General features: G+C 37.1%; 1 protein-coding gene across 1 annotated transcript; it reads right to left on the bottom strand.

Moving 5' to 3' along the window:
* Window positions 1–476: 476 nt before the first annotated feature.
* Window positions 477–19,321, bottom strand: LOC127934485 (transmembrane protein 255B-like). The gene is made up of 9 exons (XM_052531920.1): window positions 19,225–19,321; window positions 17,580–17,722; window positions 16,440–16,502; window positions 6,866–6,955; window positions 6,455–6,535; window positions 6,041–6,126; window positions 5,608–5,767; window positions 2,817–2,954; window positions 477–1,323 (listed from the first exon to the last, which is right to left on the bottom strand). Exons 1-9 carry the CDS (start codon window positions 19,280–19,282, stop codon window positions 1,165–1,167), a joined length of 978 nt encoding a protein of 325 aa, XP_052387880.1. The 5' UTR covers window positions 19,283–19,321; the 3' UTR covers window positions 477–1,164.
* Between the last annotated feature and the right edge of the window lie 1,107 nt (window positions 19,322–20,428).

Here is a 20,428-nt window from a genome sequence, read left to right as displayed (position 1 = left end):
GAATATGTAAAAAAAAACTGACATTAGTGGAAAGATTTTAACTGAAGCAGGTAATGCATCAAAATGCATGATCTCAGCAAATGATGTCCATACGTGGAGTACAATGAACAGAACACTGACCGGCTGACAGACTCTGAAACCTCTACCTGAACACTGCACTGTTCTCTGCTCAGTATGTACGAGTCCTGTTTTCTGTATATGCACTCTCTCAAAATATAAGATATTCTTAATGCAGTTATTTGGAGTCTTTTGCTGCTTAACATTTTTTGTCTTATTTGATTAATTGTCTATAACCAGGTATTTACTAATAGTCTGTAAAGTTTCAGTGCTGATACAGTTCAGGAGTTTTGAGTCATGTAACGTTTCAAAGTATTAGTTATATTGCTTTACTGTCATATGGGATTGTGTCAGTCAGAAGCAAAACAGTGTGTAGATAAAAAAAAAAGGCTGAAATGTTATATTTAGCCTTATGAGAATATAGCTTTGTTTTTATTGTACTGCCATGTACATTGCCTTCGGTATAAAATATGAGCTTTTTTTAACAGCGCTTGAACAAAAACACCACTTGTACAAAAACACAAAATATACCACTATAATTAAAATTAAAGTCATTCTTTTAAGTATAAAAAACACACAAAAAAATACATAGAAACTAGAATACATCAAATGATACATATTCACACATCATATACAAATCTAGATTACATTTTGAAGGTCTGTTCCTAGCCCTTGCTTTCAAAAATTGCTTCAAGAAAATCTCAAATTGTGAAATTCTGATGAAATTTTAGAATTAAACAGTTCGATGATAATTAACATTATTTTTTGGAGAAGTTAGTTCGAAACGTGTCATAGTCTACAACTGATTATAATTAGTCTTTAGCGTTATTCTTCTTGTATTTCATTTAGTCCCTCTATGTTATAATGTAATACATTAGATTTATATTTACTATATATTTTACAGCCATAGCATGAACAAGATTGCTGCCTAATATTACAAACATGAAATTAAGACAACATGAAATGGCATTAGCAGATGTCTATAATGTGGCTTATCTATAAATGAAAAACAATGGGCTTCAATTATCCATCAGGTTTTGACTTTCTGATTTTATGTTGATTTAATGGGAGTGCAGTCTCAAGGTCTTTGGTTTGGATTCAGAGGTCCTAAGCTGAGAAGCTGGAGGTCTTGTAGGGTAGCAGGTTGTAGAGGGGGGCAAAGGGAGGAGGGTTGGGCTGTACGTGGGATGTATCTGAGGACCCTTCTGGAGATACACTTGATCCTGTTGCTGCAGGTGCTGCCGGAGAAACACAAAGCGATGCCCTCTGGAAGAAGGATGAAGAAAAGAATGCGTGTTAAAATTGTGTTCGCTTTTAATTGCAAAAATTGCTGAATATTTATTTCTTTATATTTGTCAGCTCATTTTTCAGCAGACTTTTGTCTTCAGTCCTGTTCTATAACCACATTTGCATAATATTCACCTATATGTTCCACGTCGGCCGGCCGTGCTGCAAACAACTTGACCCGACCTCAAACACTGTAGCTTGTTCATGTGGTAGACATGAACACAACCAGTAAGTATGATAAATAATAGATGTTTATATTTTTACAGAGCATTAAAAATACAGAACTATGACAACGGGCGTATCGTTTCTGAAATGCTCTATGCTGTATACCAAGCACAACAGACTGGGCAATCCGACCAATCAGAGCAGAGTAGGCTCACTGATAGGAGGGGTTTAGAGAGACTGAATCTTGGAACTGCTTCAAACTAATAATTTGTAATCTTCGGAAAATGAGGTTGTGGCGAGGGGGCATTGTAGAGCGGAGTCTGCATCGGGAGAACAAGTGCGTAAACGAACGGTGATAAGGAGGTCAAGTGAATGATGACTAATTCTAGTGATTGGTGGAGAGACGGATATAGCAGCCCACTCACCTGTAAAGGAAAGAGACTTTTGGACCACAAAGTGCGGTGCTTGGGAGACTGTATGGAAGGGAGCCTCACAGGAATTTGCTTGTCTTTTGTTTTGTTGAACAGCTAATAAAAGTTTTGTTCACTCGCCATCCCTGACTTTTTAGTCTTAACATTGAACCAGGTTACAGAGGTGACATTAAATGCATATTTTGAGAAAACTAAAATTTTTTTGGACCTTGCAAGCATGTCAACCTTTTTTAGGAGCCTCTCACAACAATATTAGGAACCTTAGAAATGGCATAAAAGAGGCACTTTAAAATTAAAGAGGTTTTCACAGTAGTGCTATATTTTTTGGGTTTCTCCCAAAGAACCTTTCAATTCAATTCTTAGTGGGAAGAACAGTTTGGGAATCTAAAGAACCTTTTTCCACTATAAAGATAATTTTGTGCCATGGAAGGTTCCTTGAATGTTAAATGTTCTCCATGGAGTCACTGATGCTAATAAAGAACATGGCTGATCTGATGCTTAGTGATGAATGTTTAAGTTGGGAAGAGGAACTTCAGATGCAAACTTCAGATCACTCAACAGGGTTTAGAGTGCTGGAAGATCCATGATCTTGGATCGGTTGGACTTCTGGCTGGCATTCTCGGCACGGCGGGGGTATGATCAGGTCAAGACCAAGGGTCAGTGTAAGGCACAGTTTTTTAAGGGAAAGCTGTGGGATTTTGGATGGGGATCATTGTGTGAGTACACCCCACACAACCAGAGGATTTGATAGTGAGTCTCACATTCATTTTACGATACACAAAAAGTCTGCTGATAAAATTCTCCACACCTGAATCCTCCCATAAAAGACCATGAGGAGAATCTTTGTGCATGTGTAAGTAAGTGTGATGTACTGACCGGGTAGAGCTGGTGTCCTGCGTGTGAGTTAGGGTCCATCAGCAGAGGTGCAGTGGGGGAAGAACAGCTGGCCCCATCAAAAGAAAACAGAGATGAACCTCCCCACTGGGACACATCAAAACTGACCAGCCCACTCTTCTGGTGAGAACAAAAAAAAGTATTATGTAGTGAAGTCCCACTACAACCAAGATTTAAGTTGGCTGAGTTTGGCCGCATATTGATCAGATTTCGGTTAGAAAATCAGGAGTGGAGAAGAGATTCTTGATGATGAGGCGTTTATATTCAATCTTGAATATGTATCTGAGGTATGCAGCTGTGATATTGTATTAACCTGCAGCATAAACAAGGATTGCCAGTCATCTTGTACCGGTATTCACCGTCAATAATGGAACATACAGGAAACAATTATTAAACTTCCTATGATAGGCTTTCAGACACATCATCTCTGGCTGCCATATGCCAATAAAATATTTACCAAAAGAGTTTATATATACTATTTCCACTATTTCCAACAGTGTTTCAGTTGCTGGTTGATGCAGACACCTGCAAAAATAGAACCCAGTTTGGGAGTGGTGATTTTAACCAGGTCTTCCAATCTTTGTTTGCTAAAAGTATGGAACAAAGCAATTGTTCTAAAATTGTTTACACACTCTGAAAAGAGTCAAAGATGTCTATTTGCAGTGTTTTTGCATTTATATGTGATTAACTGTGACAGTGACAATCATAGCAACAGATTGGGCAGAAACCTAATATGTCAAAATAGAAAAAAATGTAAAAATGTAATGCAAGATCTGCCACAGCAATATTGAAACCGAAAACTGATAACTGTCGGCTGAATTATTAAAAACACCCTTTGTTCTTTGTAATTTTTTCTGACTTTTATTCTAACACTTGTAATTATTACTTGTGTTTAGCAGTAATAATTAACTTTTTTATGCAATATTTTATTTCAAATAATTATATAACATAGTTAGTTTAAGTATGTAGCAACAGTTTTTGCTATGATATAGGGAACTGTAAAACTGTACTGTTATTTTGGTGTTTTGACTACTACTACAACAAAAACCTTTTTCAATTATTAGTTGAATATGTGTAAGTGTAGATGTTGGATATCTGAAAAATATTTGGTCACAGATATTATTTCAAATTGTTTGTATCAAGGACGACATGGGTGAAGACAAATACACAAACATCCTTGAGCAGAATCAGCCAAACATCTGCAAATAAGAAAAGATTTACATTCCTCCCATCCCCATCCTCCGACACAGGAGGATTATTGGAAACAAAACACAAATCTTTGCAGCTGTTTTCTTACAAAATAATGTCACCATATATTCCCAAGAGATCACACATAATTTCTCTTTGTTTCTTAGATGAGAATGTTACATTCAGCTATACAGATGCCAGATATCTTTTGGTGGGCCTTCAAACCAGTGTGACTAAGCTCTGCAGATAATCAAGCACGTTTGGTTTTAATCAGCCAAAGAGGACCCACATCACACCCCTCCTGATCCCACTCCACTGGCCAGAATCAAATTTAAAGCTTTGAAGCTTGAGTTCATGACTACCACTGGAACAGCACCTCCCTACAGTATATCAATTCACTCCTAAAAGTTTACAGTATATTCACTCCTCCAGCTCAGGTCACAGAATAAGTGACACCTTGTTGTCCCTTCATAATGAGGCAAAAAGTCACTTTGCAAAACCTTTAAACCTACATCTGAACTGCTGAGACCATCATATCTTTCAAAAATTAGCATCTCTTCTGCAAGAACTTCACTTCACTTATTAAAACAATGCACTTACACACTTGGCTCATTGACAAATTGCTTTGTTCCTTTTCTGTAGTAAATCACTTTCCATAAAAGCATCTGCTAAATGTGTAAATGTTTACACGAGATAAAACAATTTTCAGGGTTTGTCACTTTGTTTCATGTTTTTCTTTCTTGTGTCTATGTCTTGTTTCAGCACATGGCCTTTTTTCCTTGTCCATGTGCTCTTTTAGACCCTCCTCCTTGTTTCCTCTTTACCACACCCTCTTGTTTGTTTGGTCTAATTGTGCTCACCTGTCCCTCATGTATTTTCCTCCCTACTTATAGTTACCCTATTGTGTTTGCTGGTCCATGGTCATTCTCACCCCCTCTGTCTCTATCTGTGGATGTGGCTGAATATGTGTCTGTGTCTCCCTGTCTGGTTGGTCTTGTGCCCTTGTTTTGTCTAGTCCTTGTGATTCCATGTTCTTGTCTTGCTCCTTTTTTTAGTAAGTTGTTTGTTCTTGCCTTTTGCTTTTATTTGTAATTGTAGTTTTTCTAGTCCTGATTCTTGGTTTTGTTTGTGTCCTGCCCTGGTTCTACCTGCCTGGCATCTGGTCTTTCTCCAGAGTTGGTGGTAAACAAGTTTTTGAGTTCTGCTCTATGGTGCCTTGTGTGGTCTTCTCTATCAGCCTGGTCTTGCTGCCCTCTCTGTTGCTAAAGTATTCTGCCAGTTGTTTCCTGAAGCCTTCCCAGTGGCCTTCCCTAGCTGTTCCCGTTTATCGTGTTCCTGTTGAGGTATCTTGTGCACTTCACTACCTCCTTGTATCAGTCTGTCTTGTCAATAAAACCTTGCTTATTAAATGATTAGTGATCTTTTTGGATTTTGGAAAGTGTAAATTTGTCAAAATATCATATACACTACAATCCGGCAAGTATCAGAGATGTGCAGAAGTTTAAAACAAATTCTGAATGGCTCACAATGCTAGAGCAGAGTAGTCTTCTCTCTCTCTCTCTCTCTGATTCACTCAGTGACTCACCATGTCTTTGATGCTGCCCAGTACAGCAGTGGTCAAGATTCCACACACAAAAGCCAGCAGGTTAAGTGTGGTTAAGACCCAGAGAAGAACATACAGAGAGAAGACCTCCTGACAGCTCTGCACACCAACAAACTCATAGTAATTATTCAGATATCCTCCACTGGAAAAGAAAGCAAGCAGGCAAATCATTGTCATGGTATTACATGTTTATGTCTACAGGGTGGATATGTGCTATTTCATAATAATAACTTATTGCCATTTTGAAAAAAAGGTGTATGTGGTTCATGCCAGTGTAAAACTCACTGACTAGTGCAAATTTTATGAAATGAGTTATGTGCTATTTGTAAAACTTTCATTTATAATATTTGAACCCTTAATTCAAAGTATGAATAATAGTAAGAATTACTTGCAAAAACAAATCTAAATGACTTACTTGGCACAATCATACAAATCACAACAGTAACATGTTCCACTGCGAACTTTCATATTACAGGACTCTGTTAGTCCTTGACAGGGAACCTACAAAACAATTGAGCGTATTTTAGAAATAAAACATTATGCAGAAAACTCTCTCTCTTTTATATAAAACAAACTTTTGTGCAGACATTTTCATCCACCTATCTCTTCTTCATTCAACTGTCTTTACTTTTGTAATAACAAATGACGATACTAAATAAATCAATCAATTCTTCCATCCCTTAATAACTGCATCAGTTCATTCATCAAGGATCTAAATCAGCCTAAAATTGGGAATTCTATCCTTGTTATTTAATCTATTAAAGTGTGCATGTTTTAAATAAATACTGGTAGGCATACAAATGTATTTTACAAAGCTGACTTGACTTACTGTAGCATAGTAGTTCTCATAGATGTAACTATTTCCACTTGTGTAGAACTGACATCTTCCTGCCTTCACTGGACGCATATCCTGTTGGCAGAGTGTAAGAATTGTCCTCAGTTTTGCTTTTTCCTTGGAATTGTGTTGCTACGTTTTTTTCTTTATTACAAAAGATAGTGATACAATAGAATACCTATGTTTGGAGAGGCTTCTCTCACCATCTGTCATTTCAATCTGTCTCTCTGTCTCAATTTGTATCTCTGCCTGCCTTTTACACACCTCTGTTTGGTCAAACTAATACCATCTTCAGCTCAATCTTGTGAAGATGGAGCTCCTTATTTGGTGCTCTAGACTCTACGGTGTTGCTAAGTTGCTAAGGTTGTTTCTATGTTAAAAATGTTTCATGGTTAATGTACTCACAATGTTGAGTAGGACGAAAACGCCATCAATCACAAGACACAGGAAACTGGAAATTATACCAAAACTCAGGAACACAATGGCTGCAATCAGCTGGACAGAAAAAGAAAAATGGATTACACAACTGAGTTGACAACCAAAAGAGATGTGGTCTACTTTCCGAAATATGTAATGATATTAATTACCTGGAATATTTTTTTCTTTTGATAAAAAAACAAAACAAATAATGTGATAATAATTAATAAAATATAAATAATACAAAATAAAACACTATAATAAATAATACAAATGTAAATACAATTTTATTAAAAGTCTAACGTTTACATCCCCTCTGTTTGACTTCATTATTCAAATACAGGCTTGAGCTAGAGCATTACTGACCCTATGCTTAATTCAGTTGTGATATACTGTAATAAAACACAAGATGTTGTCTAGGCCATTTCATTTAGCTTGATGTCATAAATATAATTGCTAAAAATTTATATAACTATAATCAAGCACCATAACCAAGGTTGATGTCATTTAAGCTTAATACACATACACCTAAAGAAGTAATTTATTCACTTTCTATTTCTGTCATACAGTGAAATGTGTACCTCTTATAAACAAACTGGATAGAAGGGCATGAATAATATTTTACAATATACATAATATAATAAAATATACAATGATAATAATACATTTACAATATATGTAACATATCACATTTATAATACATTATTGCTTCAATTAAATATCAAATGAGTTAATATGCACCTCTCACATAAGGCACTATGCACCGCAAGAAATATATTATTACATGGTAATGATCATAGTGATCTTAAATAATCATGACAGGCCTAATATTACATAAAACAGCTTTATTTGACAAGAAATCTACTGTAGTAAATACTAGTAAATGTACTATACTATGCACATGCACACAATCTTTGCCCAATCTTTGTCCAAAATCCGATAAATTTGATGTGATTCCTGGGCGCACAATAAAAACTTATCTTGCTTTGAAACAAACCATAAATTACACATTACTGACAGTAACTCAAGCAAATGTCATAGTGTATTTATTTTAACATGCATTTTGATATCCACAGGGACAAATCTTTTCATAACTGATCAAAGACAGACAACCAAGACAATCTTAACCCACCAATAGAGAGATTGATGCACATGAAAAGAAAAGGACAGCCTAGAAAAGAGGAAGTGAACAGAGACAGTAAATGGGCAAACTGTATTTAAAGGTCAGTGGAGGAACAGAGAGGAGAGTAACAGGAAAGAAGATAAAAGGACAAGGTCCATACTTAGGACAGCTGGACTTCAGTGAAATCTATACCAGATGTGAATCCCAGTTCAAAGATGGGAATGAGGAAGACATATTAAATATATAATTAAACAAGACATACACAAGCATACATTTTTGACCAAATGTAGTCTTTTGCTATGACTGTATGTTTTGCTTTCAAATAAATCTGCATTATGCTCCCCACTTTGGGACATAATTATCTGTTTGTCTGACCAATGGCAGATGGGGGAATGTTCAGAAACCTGTTTGAAAACCGTTATTTTGGTCATTGTCACAGATCTGCCAGGCTCTCTCACTTCCACCATCCAGTGTTCCCTGTCATCTGAGGACTAACCACCTGCACTTTTCAGCGATCACTCCCTCATCAGCACACTACTTATCACACACATCAGCCTCAGTCTGGCTTTATGACTCACTAACTGGTCTCTGCATATTCCCGTGAAGATTCCTGGTTCTCCTCGTCTATTCCTAGAGATATTTATCTGTTATACTGACCCACTGGTCCAGTCACTGAGGTGTGTTCTTCTCCATCCCCTTCTCCTCCTGTAAACATATTGGACTGCTATTTTGAAAAGCAGCCTCATCAATTTTATACAGAATGGTCTAAATTAGCCTTTATGATTTCTTATTTATATGGTGACAATGGGCTGAGACAATGACTACGTTGTGGTGACTACGTAATGTGATTATTTCCAATAATCAGAGTAAGAACTTAATCACAATATGATCTTTACATGCCAAGAGCAAAGCTTGTCTCTAGCGTTTACATGCAGTTTCCATTATTCTTAACATTCGCTAAGAATTGTTTATTTTTTTTACTGCTATTATTCACATACCGCATTGCACAGCACAAATGATGGACTCAGAAAGAGCAGTATTACTGTATTACTGGCTGCTGTTTTAATTTATTTACGACTAATGCAAAGCACGGTTGTATTCAATGCTTTTTTGGTGCCATAGAAATGTGAGAAATGTGTACAGTATGTGTGTTAGATAAATAAGTGTATGTGTATATAAATATAAAGTGTAGTGTGTTCGCCGTTATTATCAGCTGTTCATAAGATGAATTGCCTGAGGGAAGAAACTGGTCCTGTGTCTGGTCGTTCTAGTGCTCAGTGCTCTGTAGCGTCGACCAGATGGCAACAGTTCAAAGAGGGAGTGTGCTGGATGTGAGGGCTCCAGAGTGATTTTGACAGCCCTTTTCTCACTATGGATAAGTACAGTTCTTGAATAGAAGGGAGGGTTGTACCGATGATTCGCTCAGCAGTCCGGACTACCCTCTGTAGTCTTCTGAGGTTAGATTTAGAAGCTGAGCTGAACCAGACAGTTACTGAAGTGCAGAGGATGGATTCAATGATGGTGGAGTAGAACTGTTTCAGCAGCTCCTGTGGCAGGTTAAACTTCCTCAGCTGGCGAAGGAAGTACAACCTCTGCTGGGCCTTTTTCACGATGCAGTCAATGTGATTGTCCCACTTCAGGTCCTGAGAGATAGTGGTGCCCAGGAACCTTAATGACTCCACTGCAGTCACAGTGCTGTTCATGATGGTGAGTGGGGGGAGTGCAGGGGGGTTTCTCCACAGTCCACGATCATCTCCACTGTTTTGAGCGTGTTAAGCTCCAGGTTGTTGAGAGTGCACCAGACAGCCAGCTCTTTTACCTCCTGTCTGTAAGCAGACTCGTCACCGTCCTGAATGAGGCCGATGAGTGTGGTGTCGTCTGCAAACTTCAGGAGCTTGACAGAGGGGTCCTTAGATGTGCAATCATTAGTGTACAGGGAGAAGAGCAGTGGGGAGAGAACGAACGAAGCTGACATGGAGACACGGGATGCTATTCACTCTGTTCTGGAGAATATTCCCGGCATTTGCTAACTGAATCCCAAACAAGAAGAGCGTTTGTTTCATATTTTGAATGGAGGTGATGTTGTGACCCTACTTCAGACAGGTTTTGGGAAAAGTTTAATTTACGCTCTTCTCACCCCTCATCACCAGGGGCTAAATCCAGCACTTCATTTGCAATTGGCTATTTGCGATGACACCTAAGGACTTGAGAAGTGTATCCAACATTCTATTTATGTTGCTTGCTGCAAGCAAACTGCTTAGAGGATGATCCAACCTTGCAGTCAAGGTCATTATGTTGCCTATTGTCGCATTCATCCTTCATGCCCCATGGTAAGTTCTGTTTCCAACTTTCAACTTATGACAGCTGTATAATACTGTGAGACTGATTACTGACAATATTGTCATTTCAGTTTCTGCCCTCTTCAACATCTGGGTCAGCTGTCAATTTCATTTCCGGTAACTTCTGCAGGAAGCTCCAGCTTAAGAAAACTTGAATTGCGACCCCGTATAAGGTCCAATCAGTAATGGGAAGTGCATTAAAATGAAGAGGGAGATATCAAGTTAGACCTGTGACACTGTGAGTTGGTTAACCACCTGGTTCTGGAGGAGTCCACCACCACGGTCATTCTTCAAAATTGACATAGGCTTGCAGTCTTGCATTTACTATTGGGCACTCAACAAGATAACCATTAAATTCCATTATCCATTTCCCCTTCACTGCAAGCTTCTTTGAAGCAACTTTTGAGCTTTCATCTTCACTGTTTATATGAGGGGGATGAGTGGAAGACTGCCTTCATTACTCTATCTGGGCACTATGAGTACCACTTTATGCTGTATAGCTTGGTCAACACCCCATCCGTATTCCAGGACTTCATGAATGAGGTGCTCCAGGACTTCCAGAATTGATTTGTAACTGTAATTCAAAGCTGAATAATGTGTTGGCGCTGGTGACCTTGTGGTTAGTGCGCCAACATATAGTACAACTGCATATAGTACAACTCAGCTTTCATCACAGCTATCTGCTTCCTTAGTCACATAGTAAGAAAGAATGGGGTCAAAATCGAAGAGGGGAAGATCTACAGTATATAAGAGGAGCAAAAAGACAAAACCCCAGACAAGCCAGATGGGCATTAATCCTTACCAGTTTCCAATGCAGCATCTTCTATCAACCTGGCTCCTGAAACAACTGAGCTAATGCATTATCCCTACTTCATGGCCCCTCTGACATCACTGAAGAACTTGAACCAGTGCTTCCCTCCACACTTTTTGTCAACCCCATCCAGTAGAGTTTCGATGAACAAATCTCTGACACCTCCAAAAGTTAACCGGCTCCGCAGGGGTGCCCTCCAGATTGCACCTACGTTTCCAGAAATCACTGTATTCTCCAAAGTTCTGGGCCATCTACCATCTGGCAAAATTTTTCCTCTGCCCAACCCTCAATAGCCCATGGTCACACCTAGGGGTGGATTTCATGTTTCTGATGGAAATATCTGTGTCCTTGTTTTTGTTGACAGATTCTTGAAAACATGCAAAATGATTCCTCTGAAAGAACTCCCCACAGTCATGGAGACTGCAGAGGCCTTGTTAACCAGGATTTTTGCAATTTGGAAGTGCAGTTTGGAATTTGGACACTATTTCTGACCGTGTTTATTTCACGTTTGGAAAGCTTTCTTCTCACTCCTAGGGGTGACTGTCAACCTAACATCCGGGTACCATCCACAATCCAATAGGCAGATGGAAAGGAAGGTGCAGGAGATCAGCTGCTTCCTTAGGACCTAATGAACCCCATCACAGATCATTGATGTATTGAATGTGGTTGCCGATTGGAATATCTGGTAGACTGGAAGGATTACGGCCCAGCGTAAATATTCTCGGTACCTAGAAATTATATCTTAGATCCTGCTCTCCATGTATTCCAGTGAATAAATTACTGGTTCTCCTCATCTGTTCCCGAAGATATTTACCTGCTATATTGACCCATTGTTCCAGTTGCTGAGGTGTGTACTTCTCCATCCCATTCGTCTCCTTTAAACATATCAGGATGGCTATCTTCATCATCTTGCCACTACTCATTCATTTTGTGTCATTCTACTCACTTGTTCTCTCCCGATTCTGCCCGCTGCTCCAATAATTCCAATTGGTGAAGGTAGTGCCGAAAACATTGTTTATAAATTGCATTTGCATGTGGTGGAAATTGCATTACATTTAAGTAATAATAATAAAAAACCTAATTTGTCTTGCTATAGCTAATTTCATGGCCATAATCGTATGTATCCTATGTATATTAATATTTTAACTCATAATTTGACAAATTTACTGCTTGATTGAAAAATTGCTATCAGAAGTGATAATGATATCTACACATTTCAGATGCATCATATTTCTCTCTAAAACTTAAAAAAAAAAAATTACAGTATTTTTGTAGGGAAGAGTAAAAATTATGGCACAGATGTGGGGTCATATATTTTAAAATATAAATAATTTTCACTATATATTTATAGAGAGAGAGAAAGATAATACATTGATAAGATTCTGGAACATAAAAGTTCCCTAAAGCTGAAGAAACAATGAAATGTTGATTTGAGAAAGAAACATTTCTCAGGAATGCCCCATTTTACCCATCTTAAACCTTCTCTCTTTTTTTTAAATCTTGAATTAAAACCAAATGAAAACAAATGCCGATACATCAGGCACAGAATCATTCAATAGCACGGGAAAACCCACCAAAAACTCACAGCTTCAGTAGAGAGACGCTGCCATGTGCAACAGCCATGTGAGCAGTGCTGTGTAGCTGTGCACTAGGTGTTCGAGTCTCAGCTCAAGGTTCAGGCTTATTTGTTCATTAATGACATCATCAGCGACTAGTTGACCTGACTTTCATCATATAAATGAAAATGAAGAAAATGTGCCTTTTCTCCATTAATGGCACCAAATATTCACCACAATTATTATGTTAACAACATTCTTCAATATATGTTTTTTTCTATGTGTGTTCCAAGTCATACAGATTTGAAACTACATGAGGGGGAGTAAATTTGACAGAATATTCATTTTGGGATGAACTATACCTGTTAATGTTCATCATAAACTGCAGTACCTCAACAGCTTGTCCAAAAAACACAAGTTCTGCCAGTCCACAGAAACACAGGTTACAGCTAAGCGACTATATTCTCAACTTTAGCCAAGCTCTTGTGGAATAGGAGTTTAATAGGAATAGAAGTGATTAAATACAATCTCCCTGGGATAACAAATGTTTTCTGATCTATGAACTCTTTCTCGCCAACACATTGGAATTATGGGCTATGAAATTCCCTGTGTGAAACATTCTTCTCAATTGTCTGGACACTTCATGCCGTACAAAATGTTCTTTTTCTCTTCACCTCATCAATTATTTATGTTTTCCTCTTTTCACAGACATGTAACAATCTGTATCTGGTTTAAGACTTTTATGTTTGTAGCATCTTTTCCAGATATGCTCAGCCTGATACTGAAACTGGATAATGATGAGTAGAGACAGACCTTTGACTCTCTTCATAATTTTCCAGCTAATTCTCATGCCTCTTTCACCCAGACCAACCTACCAACCACCTAGTGCCCCCAGAACCACACAGCAATGCCCTGCAATGGTGCCATTTTACATGGCAAGCACCACTTACATTAAATATCTAGTTACACTGTAGTACACATCAAGTCTTGTCAATGATATAAAATGTAGGTTTTGCTGGAGCTGTGTACAGAGGACCTGACACCAGGGCCATAAACGCTGCGCAGGAAATCAGATCATGCTGTGTGTGCACTCCCTTTAGTACAGTGACCCTTCAAATACATGAAGAAACGGTTCTGCCATTTCCAAAAGTGCACGTCCTGGAGGCAATGACAAAAATAAAGCATGCAAAATTGGTCTGAAACACCAATTTGGAGCAAATCATGTGGCTTTGATATGTATCTGTCCCACTATACCCCTTTAAATCTTTTTATGTAAGAAATGTTAAAGTTCTGCTAAAAGTGTTAATAACGGAATATACAACCTAACTAACAGCTACAAAGATAAAATGTTCTGGGTGGTTGCAAATGTACCATCAATTAAAATATGGGTGGTCTGCTTACTTTGAAGAATTTTCCTGAACATCATTATTTTATTAAAGTTGTTTTCTGTTAATGCATGGGAAAAAAACATTTTGGTTAAGAATAAAATGGATTGTATTTCATTGCAAAACAATATACAGCTGTGAATTATTAAAGGAACCCATTATATTCTGGTTACGCTCTGTTAACAGCTACTCTGAAATGCTGCTGATTACCACGGACAATAATTGTGTCCATCATTTTGTAAGAACAAGCAAAAACATGTAATGCACAGCAGTAGTCTTATAACACATAACTTAATTCATCATGCTGGTGAAGGCAACAATTTGGAACACATTTTTAGCACAAACAATACAAAATGGAAAATGTAATAGGCTCCAACAAAATTGCAAGCTGCATATTTCTGAACAGAATCTTCTAGAATGCCTTGCCTTGACTTACATTATAAGTGTGTTACTACCCGTGATAAAAAAGTACTTGTGTCTAATGTTATATCAGTGAAATAAAAGGACCATAAGTGTCAAAAGAGAGTACACTTTCATGACTGTTTCTGAGACTGAGGCTTTCTGAGATGTTGATGCATTTGTTTCTTTATCAGAATAGATTTTGGGAAATGTAGCATTACTCCACGTGCTCACAAATGGATCCTCTGCAGTGACTGGGTTCAATGAGATTAAGAGTCCAAACATTTGATAAAAACATCACAATAATCCACAAGTAATCTATACGACTCGAGTCCATCGATTAATGTCTTGTGAAGTGAAAAGCTGCATGGTCATAAGAAACAAATTCATTCATTAGAGATGTTTTAACTTCAACCATTGCTTCTAGCTAAATATATAACAGCTCTTCTATCCATAATATCACTTTCTCTTGTGAAAAACATGTCGCGTTTGAATCAGGAGAAATATGCACAGATTGAGCAACATTTATAAGCGGACATATATGTAAGCGGATTTAAATTTTCAGAACAGATGATGTATTTTTTTCACTGAAGGATGCATTTTTATGCACTTTTATGCACTTTTCACTTCACAAAATGGATTATTTGTTGGTCATTGACATGCTTTCATCCACTATTTGGACTCTGAATCTCATGACACACATTCACTGCAATACTAATTTTCTCCAAATCAGGTCAGATGAATAAATAAACTTATCTACATCTTAGAAGGCCTGATATATACATATATATATATATATATATATATATATATATATATATATATATATATATATATATATATATCACTGTTAAATCACTAAAACCTTGTTCAGACAGTCAGGCCAAATCAGATTTTTGTGTATATTCGATTGGAATCCGATCATATTTATCCAGAGTGGATGGCTAAAACACACATACAATCAAAATCATATTTAAAGGCACACTATGCAAATTTTCACCACTAAAGGACATTTTCAAAACAAACAAAGATGTTTGATGACCCCGTGACTGAGTGTGGAATCAAGGGTGTTTTGGTCCACAATTGTTTTTGTTTCATCATACTAAATACATTTGAAAATTCTGTTATAATGACACTTTGTCCAGTCCTCACCTGTATAATAAATCGGAAATCGAGGGGATATGACATCATTGGCAGGTGACACAATGACACTATGGAGAGGGTCCATGTCACTAGTTAAAACTATACAACTAGTACACAAGTCAGCAAAATATATGACACTGTTCTAGTGGTTCTGGGGTATTTTAATAAACAAATCTTACATATTGTGCCTTTAAATTTAACTTCTAGAAATCTGTTTCAGTCTAAGAATGGATTTTGTGTAGCTTTTTGCTTCTGGCACTTTCTCATGGCACATAAGACATAAACATGTCAGATACTGTCAAACATTTAAATCAGATTCGGATATAGACTGAAAGGCTGAACAAGGTTTCATTCAGACAGACTAAGCAGCATCTTGGGCTGTTTCTAAGCAGTAATTGCAGTAACCCTGAATTCAATTTTAAAAATGTTAACACATTGTAAAGACTGTGGTCAATTGATACGGATTTCATGTAATTCAATCAGTAACAACAATATGAACACCTTGAAACATATTTCAACCAATCAGAGTCAAGCATTCAGCAGTGCTGTGGTATAAAAACAGATATCTCGTTTTTTAAATGCTTGTGCTTCACATATTTACATGTTGGAAGCATGAGATTAGAATGTTTTCTTAACCAGAGTAAAGGAAAAGGAAAATAAAAAGGGGTACATATTTTGTGAAGCGTATAATGAGAGATGACCATGGCAGGATGAGAAGGTATCATGCAGAGCAGGATCATAAAACAGGACGACAAAACACAACTGATGATGAAAGACTGAAAATGTTACATTATGATGATATCTACCAGCTGTTTGCGGTTTTCCTCCAGGCATAGACCAAGAACTCCCAAGAATGATCCAAACGCCAACTGCAATCAGTAGACAGACGTGAATGAAACAAGAGAAACAAATTATGCAAAATACTCTGGAGAACATAAGCATGCCTGTACAAGCACTGGGAAACTAAATGATTTATGGCATTGACTCTATGTTTTTAAAGGATCATGAGATTACATCCTGTTGCAGAACACATAACCTTCCTTCTTCTCAACATCCTGCTAATGGCTGATTGGAAGATTTATATTACATTTACATTCATGCATTTAGTAGATGCTTAAGCAACTTACAGTGCATTCAGGCTATATTTTTTTTTTACCAGTTTGTGTGTTCTCTGGGTATCAAACCCACAACCTTTGGTGCTGCTAAAGCAACGCTCTATCACTCAGCCACAAGAGCAATAACAGTTCAAGTCTCCAGCAGGGTATTTGCTGGAGTTGTGGTAAGATGGAAAAGAGATGTTTTGGTAACACAGTATGCGGTTTACTTCTCACTGCCAGACAATATTTGACATTGTATCAACAAGAAGCCCCTTGTTAATTAATGTCTGAGCAGCCTTGAGCTCACAGATGAAATCACTAATGCAAGTCATTAACTGGAAAAATGCAAGTTTGAGTATTATTAAGATACAACCACTGACACTTCTAGGAGTAGTTAACAAAAATGGGTGGAAATTCTGTCATTATTTACTTACGTGGTTTCAAACCTGTAAGACACAAAAGGAGACATTTGGAATGCTTGGTAGCTTTGGAGTTTTTTAAGTTCCATATATAATTTGTCTTGGAAAGGTTTGGTTGGTCTCTGTCTATTTTGGCAACTTCTATGAGTTTTAAATAGAATCAGAGCAGTGGATTTGGCTTGGCTTGTTGGGGGAATTACTGCTCCAACCAAAATTAGTGTTCTTCTAGACAGACGATTAGTTTCAAATGACTACTTTCTTGTCAGATCATGGTTTGACTGATTGAGACACGTACATTTTCTTTTCACTGGATGGAATTGAATCTTCATTGAGATCAGAATAAACTCTAGTTCCTCGGTTTTTCCCAATTTAATCCGTATTTTTCTGCATTTACATCAAATTCAAATCATAATGTGATTATGACACTTACAATAATTCCTGACATGTATCCTGTGATGCTGACGCTCTCAGTGCGTGTGCTGGTGTAGATACCCATCACTACAATAAGTAAAGACAGACTTAACATGCCTGAAACCAGCCACTGAGCCTTTCTTCTCCTCATCCTCACTGCATCTACCAGAGAGAGAGAGAGAGAGAGAGAGAGAGTTTAGGAGTTAACTACTTTTAAATGATTGCAAATCAATAATATAAATACATTTTAAATCTGCTTAAATAAATTATGTGGGTTTCCCCTCTTGACTGAAAAAAACTCAGTTTACGTATGAAAGCATTATCTGGCACAGGAGAAAAAAAAACTTGCCTGTTTCTGCATTGAACTTGGTTCAATGATCTCTTAGCACCTCCACTGTTTTGAAAATATTAAATGATTCAAATTATGACATATGACATGCATTATGTAGAGCAAATTGCAAGCTTTATATTCTCTCAAAGTCTACATTCAAATGTCTAAATTTGAATTTTCATCAGTGTCAAAGACGGGAACAAATGGTTATTACAGAAATTGTTTTTAATAAACAAGCAATAGAGTTTGACCGACAAGGGTTTTTGTCTGGCCGATGCTGATATTTAAAAATCAGGGCAGCCGATGGCTGATATATGATGTTGATTTTTTTGGCCAATATTAGCCGATTTATTTATTATTTTATTTTATTTTTCAAATGTAAGCTATCACATAAAAGCAAGTTTGAGTAAATGATTATTGCAGGGCACAAGATGGTAATAGTAGTAGTTAGTAGCCTCATTCATAGTAATAAAACATGGCTCAAAGCACCTTCTCAAAACAGCTATAAAGCATACTTTTTGTTTATGTTCGTTACAGACGTGTTTCTCACAGACTCGTGAATATAAATATATTATCTGCCAGCAGGAAGCGCTGTTGGACCGGTTTCCCCGGTAACAAATGTACACAAAATAGACGAAATGACAATTACTTTTCAGTGATACATTCATATAAAACATTTATGTTTTAAGACGTGCAGTGCTCAGTTTCCTTTCGGAAAATCTATTGTGGCAGTCAGTTTTGATGTTGTTATTGGCTGCCAGAAATAACTCAATGTATGGGAAACACTCAACACTACTATAAGTCAAAGGGCCATAATCTAAGTGACAAAAATAAAAAATAAAAATGCATAATTTTAGCGGTGAAATGTCGCCCAGTAATTATCTGACGTCTTATGCTCACTGGATGTTATGACAACAAATGTAATGAAGGAAAGTTTCAATATCTCGCTTTCGATTTCATGTCGGACTATCTCCGAAAAAAAAAAAAAAACGTTTTAAAAAATGTTTTAATATAAATTTAAACAATAATAGACAGGAGTTTTTATCTTAATTTGAATCATTTTTATTTATTTTTCAATTATGGTACAATATTTTTGATTGTTATTAGGCTATCTAAAAAAAACAAAAAAACAAAAACAAATTAATACTCACTTACCATAATCTAATTTACTAAGGTACAATAAATAAATTCATAACACGTAGGCTATTCATATCTTGATGCTTGTAAATTTGACTATACTGATATTTCAAATAATTCCTTCTACTTTTCCTGAAGTCAAATTACCTGAGCTGAGCCGCTCAAACCCTCTCTCTCAAACCCCTCTCTCACTTACCTGCAGCAGCGTGTGAAGGGGTGTCGTTGCGCCTGCTCGTTTCCTGTGCGTTTGTCATTTTCCCGAATATTTATAATCCAACCGACCTCACTTACTGTATAAATCCAGATTGTGCGCGCCACCACGACTGCACGAGCTTTTATACACGTGTCCGCGCCCTCCGGGGATTTCTGGGTCGTAAAGTTAGAGCCTGAACAGTTCATCTGAAGCTCATGAAAGTGTTAGGGGCGATTATAAGATTTTCGTTTTAGGGGAGCTCAGCCCCCAATGAGGGTAAAAAAAAAAAAAAGATATATATACACATAGAGATATGTGTGTGTGTGTGTGTGTGTGTGTGTGTGTGTGTGTGTATATATGTATACAATTTATTGTATTCCACTTTACTGCATGGATATGAGTAGCCTATTGAATAAGCCATACAAGTCTTTCTGAATCTTGATCTCTCTCTCTCTCTCTCTCTCTCTCTCTCACTCACTCACTCACTCACACACACACACACACACACACACACACATACACACACACACACACACCTGTCTACTGTACAAACACAAAATTTTCCTGTTTGCATTTCTATCTCAAGCATGCAAACCTATTTGCAACATGCACTGTAATTAATATGGTTTGTATTTAAAGTAAATCTTTCAAATAAAAATGGCAACATGATCGTTTTATATGTATTTATGTGTTAAGGGGCTACAGCCCCCCTAAAAATGGCATAGTGGTGATAATATTTTTAGAATTTGAGGCAAAATCTTATTTTTCTGACTATTTTGACTATTTGGTTTTGGTTACATACATATATATTAGTGCTGGGCAAACATTATTATTTTTTTAACGTGATTAATCGCATGATTGTCTGCAATTAATCGCATTGTTCTGCACAATACTAAGAATGCATTCAAAAGTAGTGTATTGTGCACTTTTTTCATTTAAAAGTACTGCTATATGAACAAAAGTACAATAACATTTGGTTTGCAAACACTTTAAACAAATAAGATGCTTTTTGACAGCAGTCAATTCCACATCTGGAGTCAGTCTCTCAAGCAAAAAGATATAGATGAGCTGGTGAGGACCAATCCCACTTCACTGTATATCCTAGTTTTGTTATTGGCAGTTATGGAAATCATTTAGAGTCAGGATGTTTGTTCCATCACAAAAGAGAGAGAAAAGGTACACCAGGACAGCCAAGTCTGCTGCAATG

The sequence above is a fragment of the Carassius gibelio genome, chromosome A18 (assembly GCF_023724105.1).
Source record: "Carassius gibelio isolate Cgi1373 ecotype wild population from Czech Republic chromosome A18, carGib1.2-hapl.c, whole genome shotgun sequence".
NCBI classification, from domain to species: domain Eukaryota; kingdom Metazoa; phylum Chordata; class Actinopteri; order Cypriniformes; family Cyprinidae; genus Carassius; species Carassius gibelio.
The sequence above is the reverse complement of the archived record's forward strand: the minus strand, read 5'-3'. Positions and strand labels throughout refer to the sequence as shown.

What these genes read in the sequence shown, in the direction of transcription:
- LOC127934485 (XM_052531920.1), bottom strand. Translation starts at nt 19,282, where the DNA reads ATGACAAACGCACAGGAAACGAGCAGGCGCAACGACACCCCTTCACAC. An exon ending in ATGAGAACTACTATGCTACA is followed by an intron (nt 6,127 to 6,454) that starts GTAAGTCAAGTC and finishes ATTGTTTTGTAG; the next exon opens with GTTCCCTGTCAAGGACTAAC. An exon ending in CAGGACACCAGCTCTACCCG is followed by an intron (nt 1,324 to 2,816) that starts GTCAGTACATCA and finishes TCCTTCTTCCAG; the next exon opens with AGGGCATCGCTTTGTGTTTC.